The sequence below is a fragment of the Sciurus carolinensis genome, chromosome 8, assembly GCF_902686445.1.
Source record: "Sciurus carolinensis chromosome 8, mSciCar1.2, whole genome shotgun sequence".
Lineage (NCBI taxonomy): Eukaryota > Metazoa > Chordata > Mammalia > Rodentia > Sciuridae > Sciurus > Sciurus carolinensis.
In genome coordinates, this window is record NC_062220.1 from 91,014,964 (window position 1) to 91,041,689 (window position 26,726).

Below are 26,726 nucleotides of genomic sequence, written 5' to 3' on the forward strand. Positions count from 1 at the left end.
CAGACCCAACTTTCAAATTTCTTAGTCCGCAAGGGTTCCGTGATCACGCAAATTATTTCAATTGCCCAGGAAAAGGTCTCAAGAGCCAAAAGGGGTAAACGAGTTGCCTTATTATCTCTCTATGCTAATGGGTATGTCTTGTCTTCCTGAAGATGTAGCACTCTGGTCCACTTATCTATTGCTGCACAGCGCAAACTAGTGACTTCAAACAACAATAACCATTTATTTTGTGCACAAACCTGCACTTTGAGAAAGGTTGAGAGGTGGGCTCTCCACAGGGTCTCTGATTGCTCACAGCATGCAGGTAGTGCTCTAAGGACAAACACCCCAACAGGCAGCAGGTGGAAGCTGCATCACCTGCAACAATCCAACTTTCCAAGTGTTATTATTTCTGCTATGCTGACAGGCCACCCGGATTCAAAGGAAGAGAATACAGACTTCACATCTCAGTGGGAGGCTTGTCAGCATCACATTGCAAGGAGAGCATGTGGGATGGGAGATAGAGATGCAAATATTTTCGGAAAACAAAATCTGCTCTGTGTTTTAAGAGCCCAACTTTAGGCAAAAGTCTCAGCTTCAGCTGCCCACGCTGCACAGCCCAAGGCCTTACCCTTTACCCATGTAGATACTGAAACATGTGATACTAGATGTCACGAGCTCAGCTGCACCAGCCCCAGACTGCAGAGATGCTCAATCAGTGGGGTGTGTTTACAGTTCACTGTGCTGATACTAAATTCTTCCTTCCCTTCTGGAACCTCTGGAGTTCTCTTTGTTTATTGCAAGCTGGATTATGCATTTTAGAGTAGTTTTCAATATTTTATTCAGGATTTCCACATGCTCATAAAAAACATGTGAGGGGTTTCCTCTCACTGGAACCCAAAACTTGATCCTCATTTTATTCGAAGAGTGTAGATTGAGAGAAGACAGGAAGAAGTATGTGGAGCGTAACAGCCAAGCTACATCTTTCTTGCCCTCCCTGGGGTCACATCACACACACACACACACACACACACACACACACACACACACACCTAATCAGATCCTTAAATTACATAAGCTTACACACATGTAGCAAGGCTCAAATACTTGTTATGATCTCCATAGGTGACTCCACAATTCCCATTAAGGGAGAAGAAACTGGTTTGCATTTAGGCAGAAAATAAGTTGAAAGAAATAGAGTGAAATGCTAGGGGCAAGAGGCAGACAAAAGCCACTCTACCTGAGAAATTCCAGGAGTGCCTTCAGAGTCCTAAGAGGAAGTGGGAATAAAAGGTAAAGAATGGAAGAGGATGGGGAGAGAAGAATCAAGAGGTGGGAAGCCAGGAGGGAGATGGGCAAAGGGGTCCTTAAAAAATTTACTGGGGGTAACATAACTGGAAGGACTGTTGGGAACATGCCCATCGTTTTGGTCAGCTTTTTCACTACTGTAACTAAAAGACCTAACCAGAGCAATTGTAGAGGAGGAAAGGTTTATTTTGGGACTCATCACAGTTTCAGAGGTATCGATCCATACATAGACAGCAGGCTCTGTTCCTCAGGGCTCAAGGAGAGACAGAAAGAACATCATGGCAAAAGAGTGCGGTGGAAGGAAGCAGCTCACATGATGATCAGAGGCAGAGAGAGACTCCACTTTCCAGATACAAAATATACCCCAAAGGCACAACCCCAATAACCCACCTCCTCCAGCCACACCCTACCTGCCTTTATTACTCAGTTCATCCCATCAGGGGATTAATTCACTGGTTGTGTTAAAACTCTCACACAGATCATTTTTCCTCTGGGAAATGTGAGGGGACACTCACACCCAAACCGTAACACCCATGAGTTTAAGTTGTCTGTGTGCAACTGCAGTGCGCGTTGTTGATCTCTCTTGTTGATCCTTTAATCTTTGGTCAAGTTCTGCCTTCGGTTACTCTAGAGGAAGTGAAGATGGGTTTTTGTCTCATATCTGGGTCTATGTCAGTGCAGATACAAAAACAGCCAGAAGCACACAGAAAAACAATCAATAGAGGTAGGAAATCAGGGTCAGAAAAACATTAAATTATCCCAGGTAACCACAAAAAACATTGAGGAGGACTCTGGACTTCCAAAGGGCATACAATAGTGATCAGAGTATTTATCTAGTGGATTATTTACCTAGCCTCAGTAAAATAGAAGCTTCCAGCTGACATGTAGTTTTTGATCCCACCACAGATCAAAATATTCCAAAGCAAAAATTGCCTTTACAAACTATTTTTCCTCATCATTATTCCTTAAGCAATATAGTATAACAACATTTAGGCAGCATTTACATTACATTAAATATTGCAAGTAATCTCGAGATGGTTTAAAGTATTCAGGAGGATGTAAACAAGTTATATTTGCAAGAGTGGTCCACTTGCCCTTTTGAATATAGTTGAAGCTTATTTTTAAAAGGGACATGTTTTCCTATTCCTCTTCTCCCTCTCCTCCTCCCTAACCTGGGGGTGGGGAACAAGATTACCTTGAGTTATCTGTCCACAGGAAGATGTCTGCCAGAGGATCTAGGAAGTGAATATCTCCCCAATTAACAAGTGAATGTTAATACACCATCAGGTTGCCCTGGGACCCCCTGTCAGGGCACATCTGGAATGTAGCCTTTGAAGAGCTCCTTTAAAATCCCCTTGTTCCTCCTGATGGGCAGAATCACAGTCTCTGGGACAGGAGTCCCCTGTGCTTCTCCTTTGTAGTAAAGCAATAAAACTTTTTCCTTTTTCTCAAACTCACATCCTCATTATTGAATTGGCATCAGGAACAAGGACAGAGGTTGTGGTTACATATTCAGTTTTATGGAAGGGACTTGCACATTCTCTGATTTTAGTATCCACAAAGAGTCCTGAAACCAGTTCCTGGGGATACTGAGGAGTGACAGTAGTGGACATTTTTAAAGACTTAATCGAACACATTCAAGAAAAGCTGAGAGTCTCAGTCTTTCTATGCCCAACACACATGTGTACACACTCCAGTCCATCACTCTGATCAGGACCATCAACTCTTTCCAAGAAACGGAGAGCACTGCACCATTGGATGGGCTCTTGCCCATGATCAAGGATGCCCCAGGGGGTGGTCTAAGCTTTGGACTGGGTCATTTTTAAGCTGTACTGTAACCTGAAATGTTTTGAATCTAAGATAATAAACTGATATATTTGTTGACTGAACCAACTGATTTGCTCAGCTGAGAACTCTTTTTGGTGAAAGGGGAAAAGGAGGTAAGATAAAACAGTGGCGCCCCCTTGAGGACAAACATATAAATCGTAGGTGAACACAACTCGGGGAGTAACTGGTTGGGGAACACAAATGTGGGTTTTTATCAGGATACATTTAAGGATGATGACCTAGCTCACAGTGTAAAGGGTGATTATAGGTCAAGTAAGGTGTTGTGAACCAGCCACACTCTGACAACAGGACTAGGTAGGAGACGACTTTATAAAAAGAGGATTTGATCCAAGAGATGTTACAGAGCATACCCAGCTCCAAGAGGTGGGATGCAGGGACCTTTAGACCACCGCCCAATAGTCTCCTTAAGTCCCTCAAAACCCTGCCAATAAAACAAGAGCAGTGATAACATACTGTTCTATGATAAGAACAATTGACTTTGGCTTCATTTTTACATATAAGTGACTTCATACATGTTCTAGAAAACTGCTAATTGTATTATTCGGTAATATATAAACTAAACACTGCACCTCTCTGCATCCTGGTCTCTGCCTCCAGCTCCACCACCACCCAGTCCTTTTAGCAAAAGCAGTGGTTCTCAAGCTTTTGTGTACATCAGAGCCACAGATACAGCTTCCTAAAACCAGGTGGCTGGGGACAACTCCAAGGGTTTCTGATCCAGATGATCTAGAATGAGCCTAAAAACTTGCCTTTCAAAAAAATTCCCAGGGACTCCACTTTGAGTATCACTGAGCTAGATTACTGCCTCATAGTCCTTCATATACAAAGGTTCTAGAGCTGCCACTGTGAAGGCAACTTTTTGCTAGGATAAATGGGAAATAGAGATGATTAGTTCTTGAATATTGATAAGGTGGTACCTAGAGCTACGCCCAGGAGTTTAAGTTTGCAGAAATACTTAAGGCAAAGAAATCAAGAAATGTCTAAAGCTCCTGTCCTAGTCCATTCTTCTCCCTTGTTAAGCTTTATTGAGGTATAACTGATATAACATAATGCACATATAAAGTGTGCATTCTGGAGGTTCTGATATACCTCCAATACTACCACAGCAACCAAAGTACTAAACACATCCATCTCCTCTAAAAATGTCTTCATGTTCTTCTGTTTTCTGTTTATTTGGCTATTTGGGTTTTGTGATTTAAAAAAGAAAATTAATAAATGAACACAAGTTATCCTTTTTTTTGAGGATTCAGTAGCAGATTTATTAGAAGCAAGTAAGGAAAGCTGTCACAGCATGGGAGGGTCCCAAAGAGGGTACCAACATAGAATCAAACATCGTATTGGGGGGTGGGGGAGAGAAAGGGAATAACAGCAAACAAATTATGTAATGTGCACATATGAATGTAGTCTAATGAATTCCACCATTATATATCATTATAATGCATCAATAAAAACAAATTTGAAATGTAAAGTGCACAACCCCACATTGTAACTACAGGCATAATACTGTACTTCAGATCTCTAGAACTTATTCCCTTGTATAACCGAAAATTAATATCCATTGATTGACAATTTCCTGCTTTCCCCCACCCCAGTTCCTCATTCACATTCTGTTCTCCATATCTACAAGTTTATTTATAACTCACCATAATACCCTGAATGCACCCAATCTCACCTGCCCTAGGCCCTCCCTCTATGTGGCTAACTCTCTGCCCCAGCACCTGTCCCCAATCACACCGAAAGCCCTCCCCAGCCACAGTCCGCCCCTCATGGCACCTCTCGTTCCTTCCTCCTATGCATTTCCTCTTCTCCTTGATTTCACTATTCTGTTCTACCATCTGTCCATCCTCAACTCAAGCTCCCGATATTTGCCAGACTCTCCTAGCTCTGCCAATCAACCTTGCACAGCTCTCTGAACTCCAGCATGTTCTGTAGCTTGGCTTGAGTTTCCCGGGCCCAACCCCGACGTGGGCATGGAATGGACTCAAGCTGCCTCTCCCGCCACCCTGCCCCTGTGCTGGCCTCATTGCACATCCCTGCTTCCCCCACCCACCTCTGCCAGGGTAGGGGGTCACTCACCCCACCCAAAAATACCAAGTGCCTCTCCTGACTGCATCATCTGTCCGCTACAATGACTCCAGCTCTTCAACAGGAAGTCTATTTCCAACAATGTCCAGATTCCTTTACCTCCCTGAACAAGAGATGCCAGGTTTAAAGGCACGACTAATGTGTCTCCATTTTTCCTACTGCTCTTGATACCACTATTTCTTTTTCATTAGTGAACATCTAGGGGAGAAATATTCTCCCTTCACTTAGGGAAGCAATTGAATCTCCAGAATGGAGCTGTCCAGCTATACAAGGTTTGGGACCACTGTGTCCCTATGCACAGTCTCTTCTAGTACCCTCGATGCCCCCGGCCCCCTTAACCAGAGCTATGTCCAATACTGAATGCAGTCCCTAAAGTCTCCTGGAGAAGAAAGGCACACCACAATCTGGGCTTGTTCTGCCACATCGTGGCCATGGCCAAATACTACACATGGTGGCCTTTATTCCCTTAAGTGTGGTGTTGTAATTTGGGGGGAGGGGGTTTTTTGTTGTTGTTGTTTTATTTTGTTTTGTTTCAGATTAGAAGCTACCTTCTCCTCATCTGTCAACCCTACTCACCACTTCAAGCCCCTGATATTGCCTGTCTTCTCTAGGAGGATCCCCTGGAATCCACCCTCACCCAGGCTAGCTGAGGTGCACCCCCTCAGATTCCTCCAGATCCTGCTACCCATCTCTAGCATTTCCCTCCACAGGCTAGATTGCAGCCATCACTTCTGTCTTCCTGATGAGACTGTCAGCTCTCTGAAGACAAACTCACTCATCTGTGTATCTCCAGGGCCTAGCATAGAGAAGTTTTTAATCAATATATGTGAAAGGAAAGAAGAGAGGAAGGGAAGAAAAAGAGGGAAGTGGGGAGAAGGGAAAGGAGAAGGAAGAATGGAAGACAGGAAGACCCACGATTTAGGGTAATAATACATAACAGCCATCCACACTTATTGAGCACTTACAGTATACAGGCACTGTGCTTCATCGTATAATTTATCCCAGGTTATCAGGATCAATATCCATATCAGCTGCCCCAGCCTCACCCAGTAACTGAAGGGTTAATGCCTGTCCTATGAGTAACCTCCTGGATCCTGGTCCATCCATGAGCCACACCTGTTCTGATTGGTCAAAGACCATGTCACAGGTTTTTAAGTTTTTTTGGAGGGGTGGGGCCATGGGGAGGTGGTAATGGAGACTGAACCCAGGAGTGCTTTACCACTGAACTACTTCCCCTGCCATGTTTTTTGTTTTTTGTTTTTTGTTTTTTGAGATAGGGTGTCGATAAGTTGCTGAGGTTGATCTCAAACTTGCAATCCTCCTGCCTCAGCCCCCTTAGTCCTAGGGTGCACTCCCATGCCTGACTGTTTTTAAGTATTTTAACACTCATCTGTGCATGTGATCCTTATGCCTCCTCTGAAAGTAAATTCTAATATTATCTTAGAATCCAAGTGAGGAAAGTGTGATTTGGAGGGGCTAAGGGAATGCTCAAGGTCACAAATAATTCAGAATTCCTACATGCAGAATGCAAACCCAGGTTTGACACCAGAGTCTCCCTAATGTCTTCTGAGGACTTTCCCACTAGCATGTGGAACACTATGCTGGAGCGTTTGGGAAGTGTGTGTGGCAGTGGGAAGTAGGATAGCCCACAGCTGCTTATGATGTGAAGGTGAGAGGAGCCCTGAGAACAACCACAGGTAGGTACTGGTTTACTCGGCCTTCATTTGATTGCACCAGGCACAGTCAGTACACAGCTCAACCAGAGGGGGCCCTGGGCTTGCAAGGTCTGATCTTCCAGTGGGGAGACTGATAGACACTAAAAGCAGATGTCTGCAAGGAGGACTCTCCTGGTTTGGTCTTGGAGGATATTCTCACCAGCAGACCAGAATTCTAGACCATCAAGGGTCCCACAGCCTCACAGCCAGTTGACTCCATTCCTAGAAGTCCCAGATGTCTGGCTTCATGGCCTCTGGGAACTCCTTACCCAGCTAGGACCTAGAACTGGGCAGCTGACCCTTCTAACAGAACAAGTGTCCTTGGGAAAGACATTAAAAGGCCTGCTACCTATCATTTTCACTACAGTAAGAATTATTGTCTTCCAAGGGAATTTGCATTTCAAGTCTTGGAGTTTTCCCCTTATTATGAGGAATTTCTGACATTAGTGAGCTGGTGGGAGATGGTATTTGGGGAAGTTCTTCCTGTCCCAGGTGGACATAATCTAATGGATGTCCCTACAACCCAGATCTATGAAGACTGTTTAGCACCTCATGTTGGCAGACCCCCAAGGCCTCAGGTCATAGAAAAGGTAAACCCTAGCCCCTTAGATAAGGAAAGAAGCTCACCCACCAGTTGTCAAGAGAAGTCCCCACATACCCAGGTTCCCAGGACAGCTAGTTCCATGGCAGTGCAAACTAATGGTCCAAAGGCAAGGTACCCCAGCTCACACACTCCTTAGAATCAAAGTCATTCTTAGGCCCTCTCTCTCCTGAACACCATCATTCTCCTATAGCTATCAAAGGAGAATATTCTCCAGTACCTTTGAATCTCACCCCCTCTCTCCCTCCTCCTCTTTTCCACCCTAGCTCCAAGGAGAATGATCAGCATTATGGCATGTGCCCAAGGTTAACTAGGCAGATGCACTGAAAGAATTCAAGTTGATCAAAATCCAAAGTTAGAGCCAGAAATGATGGGGGCAGGGGCAGGGAAAGAACCTCTGATAAGATCCAGAGTCTGATCCACTCCATGGGGTCCATCAGCAAAGCCAACTCCTCCCTCCCCACCAGAGTGTTTCTCTGACCTCCAGAGGATCCTGTCATCTCAGTAGAGACTCCTGCTCACCATTTCCACCCCACCTAAATACATGCTGGGCAATGCCCACTGGTGGAGCTTTACATTTGCTTTGTTGGATGCAAAAAATAGAAAATGTTGCAGTACTTCATCTTCCAGTCTCCAAAGAATAGTCTATTATTCAATTCCTTCCTCTATTCCCAAACCGAACACTTCATTCATTTCAGTGTGATAAAGTGAAGTGTCAATTGGACAATGCTACACTGAATTTTTTTTTTTTTTTTTTTTTTTTTGGTCTTAAAAGCTACCTAATTTCCCCCTCTAGTATTTGCTACTAAAAGATGCAGTAGGTAATGTGCCAATATGCCATCTGACCTTTTTCTAGGACATTGCACCAAGTCAGGAGATTCTTCCCACCCACCCCAACTCCACCTTTTTTTTTTTTTTTTTTTTTTTTTCCTGTGAGGGGACTGGCTGCTCCAGGTCTCATTCTAGCCTCACAGTCCAAGGACCCTCCCCACTCCCTCCTAACCCGGGACTTACACGCACGTTGCATGGAGGCAAACCTCGCACAGTGCGCATGCGTGGTCAGTTACGATTCCAGCTTGTTATTGTGCCCATATCTTGCTCCAGAGATGAGACAGTAAAGGGAATAAAAGCATATTCATATTCTTATTGAGCTGTGGGATGAAAAACTTATTTTGGACTTAATGTTTCCAGGTAGGAGGGCAGTGAATAACAGAGCCCATGAGAAGCCTGTGTTTTATCACGCAATTTCTAAAATGTGAGCACTTAGTGCTCTTTCATTATCATACGTTATTACAGCTCTATAAAAATCATTTCTAGGAAATCAATCCCAAACTTTGGAGGCTTCCAAAAAGAAGGAGGAGGAGGAGGAGGAGGTAGTAGGCAGAGCTTAGAATCCTTGTAAATGGAGAGAAATTGAGAAATCGTACTTTTATTTTTTCTACTTTGTGATGATTTACTCCAGCGATGTCACACTCATACATCACCCACCCTGCATGTGCAATGCACAGACGGGAGGTTAGTGGCACTCTTTGGGTCTCGATTTCAAAAGATGGCAACATTTTTATGAATGCTATGACTTCTCCGTTTTTCAGATGGGAAAACTGAGGTCCAAAAATTATAAGTAAAATTGCACCAAGTGAAAATGAGAGAGGGGGTGAATTACATTCCTGTTTTGATTTACAGCTCAACCATTCCTCCACTGGAGGCCCATCAGGTGTGGGGAGCACCTCCACCCAGCCCCACTCCATCCCTGGTTTCCCGGCTGCTCTTACTGGAATCCAGGGCTTTCATTCCAGGGAGTGGATTCACTCACCATGCAATGTGCTGGCCACACTGGCACAGAAACTTCTGAGAGGCTTTTGAGTCCTGCTCTCCCACTGAGATCAAGGCCTGGAGAGAGGACTTGAGGGAAACACCACAGACTGACTGCAGCCTCGGGAATATCTGTTGCCGTCCATGGCAATTTGTCACTGCCTACAGCAACACTTTGCGCAGGTATAGAGGATTGAGGAAACTGAGGGTTGCTTGCTTTAAGAGGAGTGAGAGAGAGAGGCTTTGCATAAGAGAGAAAGACTTTGCTTAAGAGAGAGAGAGAGACTATATTTTCAGAAATCTTATCTTCTTAGTTTTGCTGCTGCTTCTTAAAGGTGCGTCCTGCATCCTATGAACTAAGGGTTTATCTACCTAAGGTGCTTTAGGGATGTGTCCCGCATACTGCAATCTGTGATCTGCAACCTAAAGATGTGTTCTCAGTTCTCCGCTCTCCGCTCTGCGATCTGCGATCTATCTTCCACCGCTGCCCCTACTCGCTGTTTCTATCTGCTTGCAGCTTCTTCTTCTTCCTTTCTGCTAATGGCTTCTACTGTTTCTTTCTGCTAGCTGCTCCTCTTACTGTCGCTCCTTACTCCTTATCACTTTTCTCTGCCTGCTGCTACTCTCTCTACTACTTACTGTCCACTTATATTCCCTCCAAGAGGCGGAGGGCGGAGCCACACCAGTTGAAATCAGACGAGGAGTCAGCTGCCCAATCATGAGCAGGCGCAAGCAGGAGCACTTGAGAACACCTGTGCACACGTACCTTCAATGTGATCAAAACAGCTTCTGGCTGGCTGCCAGGCACCATCTTCGGCGAGTTCGCATGGCATAGCCCCCAACAAATATCCAGTGCCTAAGGAAAACCATTCAATCTACCCGAGCTGCAAAGTGTCACCAGACTGACAGCCAGAGGAGCAAGTGCATAAAATCCATGTTAGGCAGTGATGATGCTTTTAGCCATGTTCAGACCTGGACAGCTACAAGCATCTTATGTTCCCTTCCTCCTTGTGTCTTCATTAAGAACCGCCCACTGCCATGCATTCTGAGGATGTTCCTGGCATAGCACTTCTCAAGCTAATGTGAACAGGAATCGCCTGGTGATTTGTTAAACAGTCTGCTTCAGAACAGTCGGGGTGGGAGGCCGTAGGCTCTGCATTCCTCAAAAGAAGTGAGGGGCTGGGGTTGTAGATCAGTGGTAGAGCACTTGCCTCACCATGTGAGTCACTGGGATCAATCCTCAGCACCACATAAAAATAAATAAGTAAATAAAGATATTGCATACATCTACAACTAAAAAATATTAAAGAAGAAAAAGCAGAAGTGAGGTTGACTCTGAAGCTCTGAGGACCATTCTTTGGAAACCACAATTATGGGAATTGAAAAGCCCCTAGCCCAGAGTGGCTCTCTGTGATGGGGCTCGACTCGAAGTTGAAGATATAGCTGGCAGAACAGACAAGATTACAGGGTGAACCACACAAGAAAAGGCCCCTGGAGACAGCTTCTAAAGGAGTCCAGGAAATTAGGGAAATAAGGTTTACTCACGGGAGAAGCGGGCAAGTGGTCTAGCGTTCTTATCTCCAGCTTCATTTGCAACTAGGGAAAAAACAGAATGCAATTAAGAACAAGTCATGCAAAAAAAAAAAAAGAAAAGAAAAAAGAACATACACATGTGTGTTCATAGAATTTGCTCAAGATATAGGCCTTTCTCTTGATGCTTCAGCATTATGAATTTGAGTCTTAAAGTGGATAAAAGCAACTTTACTCTTTCTAGATTTCCAGTGCTGCTCTCAATACCTAAATGAGGTCAATGTCTCATTTCAATTAGAATATTTGAATAAACTGGAGAGATCATAAATGACACCTACTCTAATAGGCCTAGAGAGGGTCTGGTTTGAATTTGCTTAGTAAGAAGCACATGCACCAGCTTCCCATGTAAGGGGATGTCTGTAACCCTGAACCTCCTCATGGGTCTGTCCTCCAACACACAAGCACACACCAAACTCATGAAATGACTCCAGGGTTCTCAGGCCCATGGGGGCAAAGCCAAGACAGGGATTTCAGAAGATAATGATAAAGTTGTGTTTGGTTAGAAAAATATTAAATTTAGATGTTAACAGAGTTCATAACTAGCCTAGAAAAACTTGGTCATAAAGTTTCTCTGAAGGGCAGTTTTCCTCCTTAGACAATTGGCTATAATTTTCTACCCTATACATGGAGTCACAATTAATATGCATAAATTATAGAATTTATGAACCCATCTTTGTGGATTTAAAAAAATCAGTTGTTTAGTAGAAATCCAGATTTTGCTCACTTTTAAATATCACTTCTAATTTCCATAAAGATGGCACCATGGTTGTTTTGTGTACACAGGACTGATAGATATAAGTATTTGGGATCTGCTTGAATGTATATCCAAAGCAACCAACAGGAAAACCCTATTCATTTTAGCTCAGGGAAAAAAATAATGAATGCCTATGCAGAATAAAAGAGAGTGCTTATAATCATTATCGTATAAAAAGTAGTAGATGGATAAAAGAAATATCAACTTCCTGAACATTGTTTTGCAAAGAATGAAAAGAGCTAAAATTTCCTTTGACAGTCTCACAAAGGTAAACATTTAACGTTGACTATATTTGGACAATGTTTTAAAATTAATGAATGCAAACTCAGTCTCTTCCTGTATTTGCACTATCCCCATGTCTCCACTCTCCTTGTGTATTACAAACGTGACATTAGACAAAAACGACCAGCAGGGGGAGGTGACACTTCATCCAGCTGCTGTCATCTTCCACACCACAGCGTTTCTAAACTGAAGAGATCAAATTCCTAGGCTCTGTACCAAACACATTTTAGAAGAAAGGATTCTCAACTCAAGAAAGGGCCCAGGTGTTCCATCAGCCATGGGTGTTTTCTTGTCTCCTAAGGCCTTTTGTGGAACCACCACCTGAAGGTAAATCATTTGCATTCCTGCCTCCAAGCAGAGCTACTTCTGAAACACTTGAAACACCAACCTGCTCTCTCAGGAGAGGTCTTTAAGCATAATTTCACATCCTCACGTGGATAGTATGTATCATAGTTAAGTCTGAGAGTCATTATGAGCACTTGAAAAACTTGGGTAACTCTCTGGAGTTTTCTAGAACCAAAGTTATTACAAAATAAAATAAAAGGAAGGGAGAAAGGGGCTAGGGAAGAAGGAGGAACAAGTCCAGGTTAGTTGTAGACATGAGTTTTCCTGGCCCCTGAGTTCAGCTGTTTCCTCTTTAGACACCATAGGTCTCTGAAGAAAAAAATAGAAAGGGGGTACTTTTCCCAAAACCTTTGCTGCAGAAACTGATGGGCTGCTTTTAAATCAGGATCACAGAGATGATCACAGTGGCTGAGAACACGAGCACCCACCTGGGAGAGTACGCGTTCTCCCAGAGCCGCCATTCACACTCAGCCTGGGACCTCCCCACCCGACACCCTGTCCATGAATGGGAATTGCTGACCCAGATCCAAGTTAGGCCAGGAGAGGCAGGAATCAAGATCTAGGCCAGCAGGGTACCAGGAGAGTTGCCCTTACCCAGAAGGCATGTGAACCCCGCTACCAGCATTATTTTCCTACACACAGACCCAATGCCAAAACTCCCTGCTGAAAGGTCTCCGGGGATGTCCCAACACCTGCATGACACAACCCAGCTCACTTGGCCTAGAATCAAAAACCTGGCTCCAACTTATTCCTCCACTGTCTCGGTCAGCTTCCCATCCCAACAAATACCTGAGATAACTGTAAGGAACAAGGCTGCAGCTATCTCTCCCCCTGATTCTGCCTCCTCCCCACACATCATTTTGTAATCTGAATTGTTAACTTTCTTGTGCAATTAGCCCGTGGGCTTTCACTATTTAAGGGTAAATTCCCCTGCTATTTGCTCTCTTTTTTCTCTCTCACTTTCACTCACTCTCTCACCCTCTTGCTCTTTCTCTCTCTTTTGCCCTTAAGAACAGACACTTTGTTTGTCTGCTAATAAAGTTCTTGTGAGTTCCCGTGTCTGCAGTGGTTTCTGGGTGCTTTCAACAATGAACTCAGAAAAGGTTCACTTTCCCTCATGGTTTGAGAGGTCCCAGTCCACGATCAGGCAGACTCATCGCCTTTAGGCCTTGATTAGAGGTGACCCACGGTAATGGCAGGAGTGGAGCAAAACCACTCACCTCATTGCCAAGAAGCAAAAGAGGGACGAGAGGACCAGGGTCTCTCAAACCCCTTCGAGAGCACATTCCCAGTGACCTGAAGCCTTCCCATGAGGTCCCATCTCTTTCACTCCCTCCCAATAGCACCACTCTGAAGACAAAGCCTTTAACACGTGGGCCTCTGGGATAGTCAAGATCCAAACTGTAATGACTGTATTTCCAGAGTGGCTTTCACAGTCAGTGACAAGCATTCCCCAAATGTGCCCTTGACAGACTCTCCCCTCCTCACAGTGACATGTCTCCCTGTCTTGACCCAACCAACTCCTACTCGTCCTTCAAGATTCAGGTGGAGTTATTCACTTCAGAAAACCTACCTGAGGGGCTGGAGATGTGGCTCAGTGGTAGAGCACTTGCCTGGTATGTGCAAGGCCTCAGGTTCAATCCCCAACACAGAAAAGAAAAACCTCCCTGACCCAAACCACACCTCTGCCTGCACATCCGACTCCCTTCTGGACTTGTGGTTCTTAAACTTCAGCAAGCACCAGAACCACTGGGGAAAGTCTGCCACAGAACAGAGATTCCAGGGTTTCTTAAAACATAGTTTGTGATTCCGTGGGTCTGCTGTGTGCCCCCAATCTACATTTCCAATAAGTTCCCAGGAGATACGGTAGCTGCCGATTTGGGAATCAAATTTCAAGAACTGCTCTAAACTATAAGCTACCTCACTCAAAGCACAGATCTTAGATTTTCTTCTTTGTATTTCCATTCTTTTGGGGGGGGGAGGGAGTACCAGCATTGAACTCAGGGGCACTAGACCACTGAGCCACATCCCCAGCCCTATTTTGTATGTTATTTAGAGACAGGGTCTCACTGAGTTACTTAGCACCTCACTTTTTGCTGAGACTGGCTTTGAATCGCCATCCTCCTGCCTCAGGCTCCTGAGCTCCAGGATTACAGGCATGTGCCACTGTGCCCAGCACGTATTTCCATTCTTTTGAATGGTGACCACCCTACAGACTGATGCATTCAGTCAATATTTTTAGAACCCAGAAGGCTGAATAGATACAAATTGTCACAAATGGCTTTGTAGACCAGAGATCTCAGACTGGCTTCCACACAGTCATGGAAAGTTCCGGTATGATTCATTTTTTAATTTTAAAAAAAGTAGTCACCAGTATTTAAAGATTAAGGTATTTCAAATATAAATACATATTTCTGGCTCATTTAGGATCAATGGGAAGACAGGAAAAGGAGGGATTCAACCCCACAGAACAGCAAAGAATCATCACTGGGATGCCCATCCACCACATGGGTGGATTCACTCCTTCAGGATCAGAATGCGGCTCTTTTCTGGCTGTATCTGGAATTTCTATACTCTCCACATGGTCCAGAAGGCAAGTGGAAATTAGACCCTTAAAGTGTGTAAAGAATGACCCATAGCACAAGAAATAAAAGCAAGAATTAATAACTGGGATAGATTCAAACTGAAAAGTTTTCTCTCAGCAAAGGAAACTATCAGCAATGCAAAGAAAGAGCCTACAGAGTGGGAGAAAATCTTTGCCAATCATACTTCAGATAGAGCACTAATCTCCAGAATCTATAAAGAACTCAAAAAACTCTACACCAAGAATGCAAATAATCCAATCGACAAATGGGCTAAAGAAATGAATAGACACTTTACAGAAGAAGATCTACAAGCAATCAACAAACATATGGAAAAATGTTCAACATCTCTAGTAATAAGGAAAATGCAAATCAAAACCACCCTAAGATTCCATCTCACCCCAATTAGAATGGCGATTATCAAGCATACAAGCAACAACAGGTGTTGTGAGGATGTGGGGAGAAAGGTACACTCATACATTGCTGGTGGGGCTGCAAATTAGTGCAGCCACTCTGGAAAGCAGTATGGAGACTCCTTAGAAAACTTGGAATGGAACCACCATTTGACCCAGCTATCCCACTCCTTGGCCTATACCCAAAGACTTAAAATCAGCATATTACAGAGATACAGCCACATCAATGTTCATAGCTGCTCAGTTCACAATAGCCAGATTGTGGAACCAACCTAGATGTCCTTCAATTGATGAATGGATAAAGAAAATGTGGTATATATATATACAATGGAATATTACTCAGCCATAAAGAATGATAAAATTATGGCATTTGCAGGCAAATGGATGAAACTGGAGAATATCATGCTAAGTGAGATAAGCCAATCTCAAAAAACCAAAGGAAGAATGATATCGCTAATAAGTGGATGATGACACATAATGGGGGGTGGGAGGGGTTAGTGTTGGGGTTGGAGTTGGGTTTAGGGAGGGGGGCAGGAATGGAGGAAGGAAGGACTGTATAGAGGGAGGGGAGGGGTGGGAGGGGTAGGGGGGAAGGGAAAAAATGGCAGAATGAATCAAACAACATTACCCTATGTAAATTGATGATTACACAAATGGTATACCTTCACGCCATGTACAGACAGAGAAACAACATGTATCCCATTTGTTTACAATAAAAAAAAAATTTCAAAAAAAAAAAAAAAAAGTGTGTAAAGAATGAAACAAAAACCCCAACCAAGACCAGCACTACTAAAAGCTACCGTAGCTGGGTTTGCTGATCCAGTCTGTCCCCACCCCATAACTCCCAACATGTTTGATGGTCCACCAGCGCATTCTTGGCCTGCTCGGACATACTCAGGCTCCTAGATCAGCAGAAGGGCCTTCATACACTGCTGTTTGTCTTATATTTTTTAAAATACACCTCAAGTTTTTACAATAAAGTACATGTTCCATTTATGTTCCATTTATCAGATGCAATTAGAGCTTACATTTTGCAATATTATAAAAGTGATTGTGTAGATTAACAGAAAGTTATTTGTCATATTACCATTGTAGCAAAAAAAAAAAGAAAACAACACAGGCTCTGGGTTAGTATGCACAATGGATTCCATCAAAGCTGAGTTGCATGACTAGACTACATGTCTACAGGCACAGAGACAGCACGTCTAGCACTAGATGTATGAACATTAATTTCTCCATGTGACAGCATTTGGAAAGATCTATAACCTTTTTTATACTTTTATGCATAAACTGAATAGTTTATAAGTATGCACCATGTTTATAATCAGGAAAAAACAATTGACTTTCTTCTTTGATATATACATCATATATCTTTGATATATGATTTTGGACACTGGTACACACTATGTATTTATATGTGTGTATAATATATAATATGTATTTAAGTATTTTATATGTATATAGGATTATATACACATATGTCATGATATATATTATACACATATATAATTCTAATTTAAGAGCATTCTTGGATCACAGTTTCCAGGGCACCTGCCTTCTCTAGTCAACTCCCTGTAAGACTCAAGAAATGTATCTCTCACTCCCCTCTTGGGGGTTTGCACACATTCCAGGTCAGTGATTTGCACACTGGCTGCACAGTAGAATCACCTGAGTAGCTTCACAAAATCCTGATGCCCAGAACACATTCCAGTCCAAGAGAGCAGGGCCTTTAGAAGGGGACCCTGTCATCAGTATATTTTAAGTTCCTAGGTGATTCATTCCATCAAGCAGTCAAGGTTTGGAAGCACTAATAAATGGTGTAACTTCATGCATCTTTCCTGAAGCACCATTCAGGGAAGAGGATGTGACTCAGATTCCTTCAAAAATAATTACCCCTGCTCAGGTCTTTTCAGGGAGCTGCTGTTTTGTCTTTAGTGTCCTGAACCGAGACATGCCTCTGCTTTAAGAAAACCCAACTGCTAAGGCTGCAGACATAACTCTGGAGATGGGTTAGTAGGCAACTCTTCTCATTGTGGAGGGTTTTTACAAACCGGATTGCCTCATGTGGCTTCCACCCTTCCACACATGTGTACTGAGCACCACTTGGGTGCTGGGCACTGAACTAGACCCTGGGAGGGGTGCGACTATGGGTCTCACCCAGCCTTGACACAGGGGTGAGGGAGGTAACTGCTTCTCCATCTAGGTTTGTCCAAGTGTGACCAGTTATGGAACTGACACGACAGTGATGATGAAGCAGACTTCTTGGTCCCATCCACATCCATTGAAGCAGAATCCCTGCAAATGGGGACAGGACTCTAGGTTTTAGAAAAGTACCCCAGAGGCCACTTAGATATGCTAACATCTGCGAAGTACCATTTTAAGTGGCATGTTCCCATCGTTCACTGTATTTTTTTTTTCTACAAAAATATTGCCCAGAAACAAATCTCAAAGTAAGAACTGGACATGGAGCCCAGTGGAAGGGAAGGAGGTGAGACGGGATGTTAACTCAGAGCAGTGAGCATCCCAACCCCAGGAAGTAAAGGTGGCTCTGCTGTCCCAGCTAAGCCAGAAACAATCCAGACCATCAGAAAGGATGGGGAGCATGCTGGGGGAGGTTGGCAGGCCAACCAGTTGTGGTGGTGGCCTGGACAGGTGTACACTGCTTTGTAACCAAAACTAGCTCCAAAAATACTGCCACCCTTGTTTTGAAAGCCCTGGCACCTGGGTGAGCATAAACGCAGCTGGGTGCCAAGACAAATGTCCTGGAGCAGCAGGCCCAGAGCACAGCCCGGCTTCCTGTAGGGAAAGCTGCCTAGGTCCAGCCCAGGGACCCTCTCCTGCTGAGCTCCTTTGGGAAACCTGGAGGCTGGAATGCCAGGCACCAAGGACCCCCAGAGAAGAAAGGGTTGGAATGAGTCACCTTCCTTACCAACTTAAGAAGGTAAAACTCACAAGTGCTGATAGATGTTTGACCTCACTTCATCTGCCCCTGGACTCCCCAAAACCCAAGGAACAGCAGGAAAAGAGAATGGAGTGCTGAGAGAAAGATGCAGTCCAAAATCCTCATTAACTATCTTTGTTTAGATGCCACCTCTAAGCAAGGTCTTCCAGGACCACCTGTTAAGACCACAGCTCCCAGATCCTCTCTCCCCTGCTCCCAAACCCCCTTCCTGGCTTTGTTGCTCCCTACAGCATTTACCATTTAGCTATAGCATTTGTGAGGTTTATTGCCTTTCTCATTCCATATGATTATGAGCCCTACATATGCATAGCATCTCTACCAATGAAAAAATTGCTGGTACCCCAGTGCCTCAGTGACTGATGCACAATATGTATTGAATAAATCAATGGCCAATCTCCTAACAATATACCACGCAGAATGTGACCACAGCCAAGAATATTGGGAAACGAACAGGAAGAAGAAGGTCTGAAGACATTCACAATAGAAAGGACTGTTACTCCCATTTAATACACAGGAGCTCAGAGAGATTGGGTAATTTTTCCAAGACCACAGAGTTGTGTGGCAGAACCTCAGTCTTCACCCAGGTATGTCTGGATCCAACATCCGTGTCTTTCCAGTCAGCATCTTTGCTTTCAAGAAGGGGAGACAGAGCAGGGTGCAGTGGCGCATGCCCGTAATCCCAGCAGCTCAGGAGGCTAAGGCAGAGGATCACAAGTTCAAAACCAGCCTCAGCAACTTGGCAAAGCCCTACACAACTTAGCAAGACCGTCTCAAACAAAAAATAAAAAATAAACAGGCTAGGCATGTGGCTCAATGTTTAAGTGCCCCTGGGTTCAATCCCTGGTACCTGGCACTAGAAAACAAAAAATAGTGATGGGGGGTGGGGTGGAGGGGGACAGGTTGCCACCTGCTCAAGAAAAGGCTGCACCTGGAGAAGAACAAGGTTGCCGACTAAACCTCTCCCCTGTGGCTCTAGCCCCAGTGACAGGCAAGTGCCAGACTGTAAAGAATGGGGGAGATCATCGCCTCGCATCTGACACCTGGCATGAGCCCAGGAGATCGCAGGTAGAAGCAGGCTCTTCTGTGAGGTGGGCAAAGAGACGGGACTCACAACAATAGAATCCAGACAAAAGGAGAAGCTGATTACAAAAGGAGGGGCTCCACTGTCCTGGTCACTCAAGAGCCCTAGACACCAAGTGCCTTCCCAACCCTATGAGGCTCCCCTAGTCAGAAAACAAGAATGAGAGGCAGAATCAAGAATCAAGTCCATGAACATAAACAGCCCCTAGGAAGCAAGTCCCATTCTCTTTAATAGGTGAAGACAGTGATGTTGCAAGAGATCAAGTGGCTTGTCCAAGATCAGAACAAGGCAGAGCTGTCAAAAATATTCCAGTTCCAGGTCACATATTCTCCTTGAAGGGAATGCACCCCAGGTCTTTTAACTACAATGTCATCATTTGTCAAGGATAAAGCAAACAGTTCGACTTCTTTTGTCTCCGTGTGTTTTGCTAAATATTGATGTTTAACAAGCCTGGGATCTGTTTTTGTTGTTGTTTGTTTTTTGGTACTGGAGATTGAACCCAGAGTCACTCTGTCACTTTACCACTAAGCCATATCCCAAGCCCTGCTACCTTTTTTTTTGAGACAGAGTCTCACTAAGTTACTTAGGGCCTTGCTAAATTGCTGAGGCTGGCCTCAAACTTGTGATCCTCTCATCTCAGCCTCTCAAGACACTGGGATTATAGGCATGCACCACTGTGCCCAGCCCTCTGGGATCTGTCTGAAGTGTAAAAATGTATAACTCTGATGATGACTGAGTAGTGTCGAGAAGGCTTCTGATGTGTCTGCGACAGATTATGGAAGCCTTCCGCAGTTGGGGTAGGAAAGACGACAGGGGGACCGTAGTGTGGCAAGTGGGGAAATCCCTGCCCAGTCAGATGGGAGATTAGAGAATGTGTCCATAAAATGGATAATCCACAAAGATGATTGAGTTAAATGCTTACACAGAATACGTTACTGGTGTTGCTTAAAATGAAAGACATTACATAAATAATTAAGGACTAGACCAAGCCCTGCTCATTTGTCACCTAATTTTATCTTCACCAAAGACACTGAGTTCATTCTATTCCTTTCTCCATTTGTTCAGACATGGAAACCAAGTCTGTGAGAACTTAATTTGCCTGAGATGAACATCTAGTCATGACGGGTCTGGAAACTGGATCCAGGACCACTTTATTCCAGAGGCATAAGCGTGTTATGTCCATCATATGTTCTACATGCAGGACACGCTGCCATTTGGTAGCCCTCACGGCCACACAATCCAAGCCTGGAAGGAGAGTCCCTTGTCTCCCCAGCATGTAGCCTCAAGCTAGAAGCACCAGAGGACCACGCTGTGCCCTGCTGCTCCTTACAGGAACAGAGCTCAGAAATCCAGGCGAAATCTGGACCCAGAAACATAAGACACCACCCCCCTTCATCCTGTTCCTCTCCCCGCTTCTTTATTCAGAAATGCTCGCCATCGCCTCATTATACCTTCCCGGCCAATCTGGCTGTCAAATCGACTCTGTTTCAGGCTCTTCTACAAAAAGAAATAAAACCAATTTGTAGTGGTGACTCACTGGGCTGATCATTCGGGAGTGGCTGGGACAGTGCCCCTCCCAGGCCCTCTTCTCCTAAAGCAGTGGGTACAGCCCTACAAAGGGTGAGGGTCACCCTCCAGAGGGCAGGAGGCCCACCAACTGGCTCAGCCCAAGGGTGATGAAGCACAGAGGGGAAAGCAAAGAAGCCTTTGCCACTCGGGCACAGTGACGCAAGCCTATGATCCCAGCAGCTCGGGAGGCTGAGGCAGGAGGATCATGAGTTCAAAGCTAGTCTTAGCTGGCAAGGCGCTAAGCAACTCAGTGAGACCCTGTCTCAAAATAAAATACAACACAGGGCTGGGGATGTGGCTTAGTGGTTGAGTGCCCCCGAGTTCAATTCCTCGTACCCCCCAAAAAAAAGACTTTGCCAAGTCTTTTGAGACTGAGATGATGGCTTAAAAAACACATCTACTTTTTTTCTTCTTACTTGGGAGATTTTTTTTTTTTTCTTCTTACTTGGGAGATTTGGGTCATATGCTCATGAAATCTATTTCTTTCTTCCCTGGTTTCATATGTGTGCTTATTAATCCACATCCTACCTTATTCCACAAATTATATTTTATTTTTTGCTCTGTGTACCAATCCTGTTACAGAACAAAGTAAAATATTAACAAAAAGTGAAATGTATCTATTTCAGTCAGTTCTCCACTCCATTTCCCTGACCCCTGCTTCCAAGCTACCAAGCTGCATGTTGATTGTCATGATCCTTTACTCAGATTCAACAACCAGTTACCTCTGTAGAGTCCCCTGATCCTCTCTGCCAGGTAGAGGGAATGGACATAACCTGAAATGCAGCAGAGACCCCAAGACTGGCACTGAGCTTCTGGCATGTATCATTCAAGTTGTTGCCTTATGAATTTATCAGTGTTTGCTATTTCTGTAGAAACCACCTGGCAGATTTACCAGACCCTGACCTCAAGGAACCTGAGACCTTTGCTGGAAAAACATAATAATAATGCATGAGATGATCCAAACTCTACCGAATGCTACATGAAGGGTCCCTGGTCATGGAGGAGAGAGGTTCAGGTGGCCTGGAGTAAGTGGTACTAGAGGCTTCTAGGAAGGAGGAACAGGTAAGACTTAGAAATGTGGAAAGGAGGGTGGAGTCTGTCCTGGGAGAGGAAAGGGTGTATTGCGTTCTGGGACCAGGAGCAGACCAAGATGTGCCAATCATACTGTAAATCTCTGCTTTTCATAGGTCAGGGCAGGGAATAACTTAAAAAGCAATGGAAGCTGCTATAGTTTGAATGTGTCCCCTCAAATTCACATGTTGGAAACAGTCTCAGTGCAAAGAGGTTGGGAGGTGGAGCCTAATGGGGAGTGACTGGGTCACCAGGGCAGAGCCCTCATGATTGGATGAATGTCGTTCATCACCAGAGTTGGTTGGTAGGAAAGCAAATCCGGCCTCTCGTGCTTTCTCATGCACATTTGCTCGTCCTTCTGTCATGTTCAGGCCTAGCACAAAGACCCTCTCTGGACACTGGTGCTATACTCTTAGACTTCCTGATCTTCAGAATCAGTAGCCAAATAAACCTCTTTTCACCATAAATTTTTACCCCAGTCTGTGGTATTTTATTGTAGTAATACATAGAAAATATAGGCCAATACAAAGGTTAGCACTCAGATCTTGATAGGCATAAAAAGTCCTCTCTGGCTGCAGCTTCCTTCTTTCATAGTCCCACCTGCAAATATGTTGCATCTGCAGGTGGGAAAGTGAGTTACCTGAGGGCAGGTGTGTCTACACTTGCTCTACACGCAGGTCCTGGCCCCTAATCCCAGCACTGCTGAACGCTGCCCCTGGCATGGATGTCACTTCTTCCTGACAGTGGTGATGAAGGCAACCCTGTCCAGCCCTCCTGACTGACACCCTGGCAGCTACCACAGACATAGGGTTGCAGGGCCCCTATGATTCTGGTCCCATTAAAACACCGCAGTTATCAAAAACAACCACTAGCAGCTAAGAATCGCAAGTGTCCAAGCCTGCAATGTCAGTGACTCAGGAGGCTGACATAGGAGGATGGCAAGTTCAAGGACAGCCTCAGCAACTTCAGGAGACCCTGTCTCAAAATTTTAATAAAGAAATAGGGCTGGGGATGTAGCTCAGTGGGTAAAGTACCCCTGGGTTAGATTCCCAGTAGAAAAAAAAGAAAAAAAAAGTGTATGAGCCAGCTGTTCAAAGTGCTAGCTAATTGCCATCCACCCCCAGATAAAGCAAAGAAAAGAAGTCTCAAGAGAAAGGATACTGAAATCTGCTAAGCAAGCCCCTACTTTACGCCAGGCACTAGCAATCATTTTCCACTCATAATTTTTATTTAATTTTCAGAACGTCTCATGAGGTATTATTATTCCTGTCTTCAGATGAGAAAAGAGAAGCTCAGAAAAAGTTAATAATTTGCCCACATCAGGACTAGTAAATGAGAAAGCGGGGATTAAAACCCAGTTCTGGGAGTCCATTTCTCTTCTCTCCCACTGGAAAGTCCCCTAAAAAAATTGCATGATTCAACTGAATATCTCAGACTTGAATCCCCAACAACATCCCAGAGAAGTGGGCAGCCAGCTCCTGCCTGAACTGCCTCTAGGGACCGGCCTCTTCCCCCTCCTGACCAGCCCTGGGAACCTTGGGATGGTCTCCTTCATAAAGACGGAGTCTTTCCAAAGGTCTTCATCCTGCCCCGCACAGAACAGGTCTGGTTCTCGTCCTCCCTGAGGGCCTTCCAATCCCAATGACAATCGTCATGGACTCAGACCCAGAGCCTTCTCTTCTCCAGATTGACAAGCCCAGCTCCCTCCTCAGGTGACCAAAATATCCCATTCCTTTCAACACAAAAGTCAAGTCACCAAAGTCACTGCCAAAAGAAGAGAATAGATGCTTTACTTCAAAGAAGCCCATGAAAACCACTGCTGAATGCTGCTCATTTCCACAGTGATCATTAGGCCGAGCCAAGTCCCACCTGCCTCAGTCAAGTCTGTCTGCTGGGTTCTCGGAAGCAGTGGAGGGCACCTGGAACCCATCTTCCGGAATGTTCCGGAATGCTGCTATCTGAATCAGCATGTCCCAGCTTGAACATGCCTCAGGTCACCTGCAGGGCTTGTTAAAATGCAGGTTCTTTTTCAGTCTAGGACAGGGCCTGAGATTCTGCATCACTAGCCAGCCAGCCCCAAGTGATGGCCATGGTTCTGGTTCTGGAATCATAGTTTGAGTTGCAAGGTGCTAAAGAATATGACCACCTTCAAAAAGGAAAAGCCAAGGACACTTTCTAAGAGCTCAAGGGAAAGCCCTGAGTGGTTTTGAAAATGCATGCTATGGAATTCAGTGTTCAATCCCCTTGGTTCATTTCAGCAATTTTATGGGGAAAAAAAAAAAAGCCTGTTACCAGCCAAACTTCGAAAGCCAACTAAGGATATCAATGGTGTGTGCCAGACATAAAGGATCGTCCAAGGAAAAGGTAGAGGAGGACAGAGAAATTCACCCCTTCACAGGCATTAAATGCAACAGACCTGAGCTACATAATCACTGCCCATCTGGGCAAGCTACCCACAGGGCACACAACCCCAAAGGCACTGAAAGATCCTTAGATCTGCGACAGAATTCAACCTCACAGCCAGGACTGAACTGGAGCTGCTGCATTTGGACCCCAGCTCCTCATGACAGCCCCCATGTGAGCATGTGCATGCACGCCCAAGCACACACCTCCCAAACAGCAGCGCAGGCGTGCGCTGCCAGCACTGCTACGTCCAGAAGCATAAATCATTGCATCATTACCAACTGCAGGCTGGACAGCTCAAAATGCATCAGATAATAAAACTCGGCACAGCACACCATGCCCTTGGGCCAGGACCTCAGCTGCCCTCTGGATAAGCTCCCCTCGGCACAGACACATCTTTTCGCTTTCACTCCAGACTAGCACAGGACCTAGCACACATGAGCTGCTAAATAGAGGGCTGCTGAGTGACAGGAGGAAGCCAGGCCTGTTCACGAAGTCCTTGAAGCCCCAAGACAGAGACTGGTCATGCTGCCAAAAGGGTCTTCCTCTGTCCACAGGCCACAGAGCCTTTATATGAGACAGTTAAAGCCTTGCTCTTAGCTTGGCATTTTATCTTCTAGGCCAGGTGGAAGTCTGGGAACCTTCTGGGGGTCACAAACTGGAGGCAGGTGTATTTGGCTTGGCAAGCAGGGAGTTTAAAAATAAATGGCCCAGCCGAGCACAGTAGTGCATGCCTATAACCCTGGTGGCTAAGGAGGATAAGACAGGAGGAACTCAAGATGAAAGCCAGGCTCAGCAAAAGCAAGGCACTAAGCAACTCAGTGAGACCCTGTCTCTAAATAAAATACAAAATAGGCTGGGATGTGGCTCAGTGGTTGAGTGCCCCTGAGTTCAATCCCTGTTACAAAAAGAAAAAGAAAAAAAAAAAAAAAAAGAAATGACTTGAAGTCCCTTGGGAACAGTTCCCCTGGGACACATGGATCCCACACGCTCACACCAGGCTGCATCATCCCAGCTGCCCACTGCAGACCTCCAGGTGGGTGCATATCGGGACCCTCACACCCAACATGCCAGTGTAGAATGTCTGTTCCTCCCAGAAACCTGCAATTGCCCAGGTAGCCCATCTCTGTACGTGACACCTCCTTTCCCTCCCATACGGTCCCCTCCCTTCCAAAGCTGATCAAACAAAAGCCTGGTTTACTCTTGCTTCCATCCTTTCCTTCCTAGCCATAGCGCAGCCATTAGAAGATCCTGCAGCCTTCTCCTCTCCACAGACCCTCAGTCTTCTGCCTTCGTCCAGCTGCTCTCCTGGAGCTCGGGCCAGGCCCCGGGAACCCTGCCTCCCTGCCCCAGCCCTCCTCGCTGGGCTCCAGCTGCCACCTCCACCTCCCTTCCTGAGCCAACCTCATCCCCCGGGCTCAACCACTACTAACTGAACTCGAGCTAACTGTCCACCCTTGTGTCGCCCACATCTGCAAATCCCATTTCACTTGCTGTGCCTGCTTGGCATGTGGGGCCACTGGCATGAAGGATTCCAGGAGCAGCAGCTATCTGCCCTTCAGTTCATTCCACCTGCCAGGCACCTGTCCAAGCACCTCACATGCACTTTTAACCGGTCTTCCTCACAGCTCGGGGCGCAGGGTGGTTGCTCTTTTCACTGTACAGGTGAGGTAACTGAAGCACAAGAGAGGTTAGGTGACCTGCCCAAAGTCACACAGCTGGCAAGTGGCACAGCCAGATTCATATCTAGGTCATCCTATTCCAGGGCCTTGTTGTACATCAGTTAGTTTGTTGCCGATAATTCCAATGGCTTGAACAGCAGCCTCCTCCTTTTATGACTCAAATCGAACAGCATGTCCCCAAAGAGGAATTCCCTGGCAACCCTCAGTCTCAAGCACCTATCAGCTTCTGCAATTAGCCCTTTTTTTTTTTTTTCTGGTACTAGGGATTGAACTCAGAAGCACTTAACCACTGAGCCACATCCCCAGTCCTATTTTGTATTTTATTTAGACACAGGGTCTCACTCAGTTGCTTAGGGCCTCACTAAGTTGCTGAGGCTGGCTTTGAACTTGAGATCCTCCTGCCTCAGCCTCCCAAGCCACTGGGATTACAGGTGTGCGCCATGGCCCCCAGCTGGAATTAGCCTCTTATATATTTACATCTTTCTCCATCACAAACACCTGACACAAGAGGACATAAGCTCTCTGAAGGCAGCTCCCAGCAGTCTCATTCTCTGACTCCAAAATTCAAACTCGTTCCTGGCACAAAGCCAACCCCAACAACTACCTATTAGCCAACCTACTACCCAGCTGCCACTACTGCCTGG

General features: G+C 45.2%; 1 protein-coding gene across 7 annotated transcripts in view; it reads right to left on the minus strand.

Moving 5' to 3' along the window:
* Positions 1 to 26,726, minus strand: part of Pde1c (phosphodiesterase 1C) — a 551,831-nt gene that overhangs the window by 451,709 nt on the left and 73,396 nt on the right. For all 7 annotated transcript variants that reach the window (XM_047560734.1, XM_047560736.1, XM_047560740.1 and 4 more), the window contains exon 2: positions 10,894 to 10,944. In XM_047560734.1, the coding sequence (XP_047416690.1) occupies positions 10,894 to 10,944 (51 nt within the window). The remainder of the gene's footprint in view (positions 1 to 10,893; positions 10,945 to 26,726) is intronic.